Raw genomic sequence first — 3849 nt, 5'->3', positions numbered from 1 at the left:
CTACAGGGCCCCTCGGAGTCAGAGGGTTTGGAGACACTGTGACCAGGTGCAGAGGAGTGAATGCTCAGAGAGCAGGGATGCAGGGCGTCATCATTCCTTGCCCTCCTTTTTTCACAGTTGTATATAACCAGATACATACAAAAACATACAGTTCACTTTTATTTATAATCAAATGGGCACTATGCTTTCAAGTGCCTAATTCCCACTTTAAAACTTCATGCTGTGGCACAGGGATATTGGCTCAGTGCTTTGTGACCGCCTGGAGGGGTGGGATAGGGAGGGTGGGAGGGAGGGAGACGCAAGAGGGAAGAGATATGGGAACATATGTATATGTATAACTGATTCACTTTGTTATAAAGCAGAAACTAACACACCATTGTAAAGCAATTATACCCCAATAAAGATGTTAAAAAAGTAAATAAAATCAACTATATTTCAATAAAAAATAAAAATAAAATAAAAGTCTAAAAAAAAAAAAACTTCATGCTTGATGCTGGTGGCAAGCCAAGATACTACTTTTTTATGCATTAAATCCCACACTGGGCTTCAGGAGGTAGACTATAAGAGAAAATAATTCACCGTCATCCCCCTTTGCCATGAGACCGGTAGCTCTGTTCTGCCAGGTATTGATAAGAGAAGACAGCAAATTGGTGTACAAAACTCTTGTGGGAGAGATGCCTGGCTGGCTGAAATGCCAGACCCCACCCCAGAGGGAAACTGGCCCCTCTTAATCTAGAGTTATTCTCGGACCAGCATGGACAGCACCTAACCAACCATCTGCTACAATGAAAAGCATTAACTGACACCCATCCCTAGAAGCAAAATCAGGTGGGGGTGAAAGTTTTCTTTGCAAAACAAACATGGCCGTGTATACAGCTTATCCTCCAGCAAGGCTAAGTTGAGGGGACTTGAGTATCAAGGATAAGGAATTTAAGCCATTGATCAGGGTGCCACTGGGACTAGAAAAAGAGGTTTTACTATAAATTCCCTACAACAAAAAGAGGTCTAGAGCTTGATAAGGTTACGACAAAGGTCTCCTTTTTCTTGACATCTCAGCCAGTTCTTCCCTGATGTGCTGCAGGGAAACCTCATCTCTTTTCAGCTTTGCTCGCTTCAGTGCTTCCTGGTAGATCTCTTCTGCTTGTGCATATCGTTCTCTGTGCATCAGGATCGCAGTTAGATTCCTGAGCAGCACGTGGAGCTCAGGGTGCCCCACCTGTCTCGCCAGGTCTGATGCCCTCTGCACGTGAACACAGGCCTCATCGGAGCGGCCCTGTGCATCCAGGGTGGTGGCTAGGTCACTCTGCAGCACGATGGTTGGTGGGTGTCTTTCTCCTAGTATTTCTTCAGAAATCTGCAAAGCTTTTTCATTCATCCTTTGTGCCTGTGATGGCTGCTTGGAGAACAGAAGGTAGTGGACATGGGTGTCTAGGCACGTGCCCAAGAGGAGGTGGGTGTTGGCTTTCTCTTCCACTGACAAAGTGTCTTTTGATAATTCCTTTTCTCTTTCAATTTGTTCCTCTAGAGTTGAAATGCAGAATTCATAACCAACAAGAGCCAATTCCTGTCTATTCTGAGCAGCATAAATAGTGGCCAGCTTTAGAGAGATTTCTATTATTGCATTGTCTTCCTGTTCCATGGCCCTTCCAAGCAGGTAACTCATTGTTGGTTTAAAAAGTTTTCCCACCCAATCGTAAGTGTAAGTGATGGCCTTCTTGTTATCACTCTTATAGGCAAGATGAAGAGCATCACGCAAAATTAGCTCTGCCTCTGCTGGCTCATCTTTCATGATGCACAACTGTCAGCAGTGGCAGCAGGCCCGGACCCCGGCCGCGCGGCGCCCCTCGGCATGGCAGCACGTACACCGTGGGCGCCGGGCCTCCTGCTGGCCCCGGCCCTCCTGCTGGCCCCGGCCCTGCCGCCCCGCCGCAGCCGGTAACAAAAGGGTCTTCTTTAGTAATATTTTTAGTGTCAACTATAGCAGTATTTGAATAACTTAAAATGATCTAAAATAATTATTCGTATTTTTTCTACTCATTTCTGTGTTTAATCAGCAACGATTTAACATTAAGGCCAGAATGATACAATGAAAAAGAGCAATAAAACCATAATGAATTTATACTTCAAGATTTGTGAGGTTAGTGTCCAACCTCCACTGTGAAAACTTGGTGTTTCTGAAATGTCATCAGCTAAACATCCATGTGGCGAGTACAGTGGTGGAAGATGGTGGGACACGGGGTTACCGGGCATGGGTGTCTGTCCTCAGGTATCTGTTGGAAGGATGATGATGTGAGAGAGGAAGGTGCATGGTGTCAGGTGAGCAGCCTCCCCTTGAACAAAGGTGTCCCAACATCGACCCACAAATACAATCAGAGCCTGATCAACAGCAAGCAATCCATCTGACACATTTAGAAAACTTACGGGGAAGAAAACACTGATGAAATAATAGACACAGGGCTTCCCTGGTGGCGCAGTGGTTGAGAGTCTGCCTGCTGATGCAGGGGACACAGGTTCGTGCTCCGGTCCGGGAAGATCCCACATGCCACGGAGCGGCGAGGCCTGTGAGCCATGGCCACTGAGCCTGCACGTCCGGAGCCTGTGCTCCGCAGTGGGAGAGACCACAACAGTGAGAGGCCTGCGTACCGCAAAAAAAAAAAAAAAAAAAAAAGACACAAATAAACCTGCCCTTTTTACTATATAAACACTTAAAATGTACCTACTGCAATTGCTATAAAACTGGAAGAAATAGTCTTTTTCTCATATTTCTTTCCTATATGATTTTTCAGAATTAAACTGTAACTGGCTCTGTGTCTTAAAGTTGATCTGGCTGAAAACCTATTCATGGATGTAAAAAAACTGACTAGTGAATAATGAATTTCTAAGAAATCACTAATTGATTACAATAAAACAAAGCATAACACATGTACAAAATATGTAAACAATGATACAATGACTTTTTGAATAGCTTAATCAGTGGATGAGTTAGTCAAATTTCATGAGTTTGAACATCCTAATAATGCATTCTCCTTGTCTTGATTAGATGACTTATGATTTTCCAGTGAACAAACATTCTGGCTAAAACTGCTGTTTCTTCTCACATTTTACACTAATATTTATTCTAGAAATTCCTGAAAAATCAGCCCTGACACCACCACGCCCACTTCCATCCCTGCCCTTGCAATGAAACAGTCTACAAGCAGCTGGCCACAGTCATTTGCCCACTGCTACCCTCCAGAAACTTCCCTGCAGATTTTCCTTTGTGTTTATTTTAAACCTTAAATTTGAAGAGCAAGATGGTGAGGAAAACATATTGAGCCTGACCAGGGCTCTGTGCAGTTGTTGTAGTCCTGGCTCGTCTGGTCACGTGAAACATGGCTGTGGGATTTGGAGTCTGGTCAGAGAAGATTAAAGCGGCGGTGGCGCAGCATTCTTCACTTTAAACCTCAATATACTTCCCTGTGCACTAAATACACAGAGGTATTTCAAAGCCAAGTGTGTGTGTGATTAACGGAAGAAAGCGCCAACTATGTGTGTCCACCTCAAGGTCCGGCCACATGTGCTCTTTCAGTCTGCAGGAGGCACCGACAGACAGGCAGAGCTGACAGGCAGATGTGGAAAAGGGATTAGGTGCTGGAGTTTTGGCCGAGTCCTTCGCCAAGTGAATGGTCCTGCAGGCTCCTGCCCGCACAAACCTGGTCATGGTATCTCTTCTTCCTTTTATTCACCCACACAGAAATGAGAATGCGACCCCCTGGCAACCACAGCACGAGATAACATAAACTCTAGCTTCGTATCTGGGGCAGCTGTGAGCCTCCATAGACTGTATGTGGCCTACCTGGACAGATTCTT

General features: G+C 45.0%; 1 protein-coding gene across 1 annotated transcript; it reads right to left on the bottom strand.

The window, feature by feature from the left end:
- Window positions 1-899: 899 nt before the first annotated feature.
- Window positions 900-1804, bottom strand: LOC101271080 (tetratricopeptide repeat protein 19, mitochondrial-like). The gene has a single exon (XM_033413395.2). The coding sequence runs from the start codon at window positions 1787-1789 to the stop codon at window positions 1022-1024; it is 768 nt and encodes a 255-aa protein (XP_033269286.1). The 5' UTR covers window positions 1790-1804; the 3' UTR covers window positions 900-1021.
- Between the last annotated feature and the right edge of the window lie 2045 nt (window positions 1805-3849).

Source organism: Orcinus orca, chromosome 4, assembly GCF_937001465.1.
Source record: "Orcinus orca chromosome 4, mOrcOrc1.1, whole genome shotgun sequence".
NCBI lineage: Eukaryota > Metazoa > Chordata > Mammalia > Artiodactyla > Delphinidae > Orcinus > Orcinus orca.
This window is presented reverse-complemented; position numbering and strand designations above follow the sequence as displayed.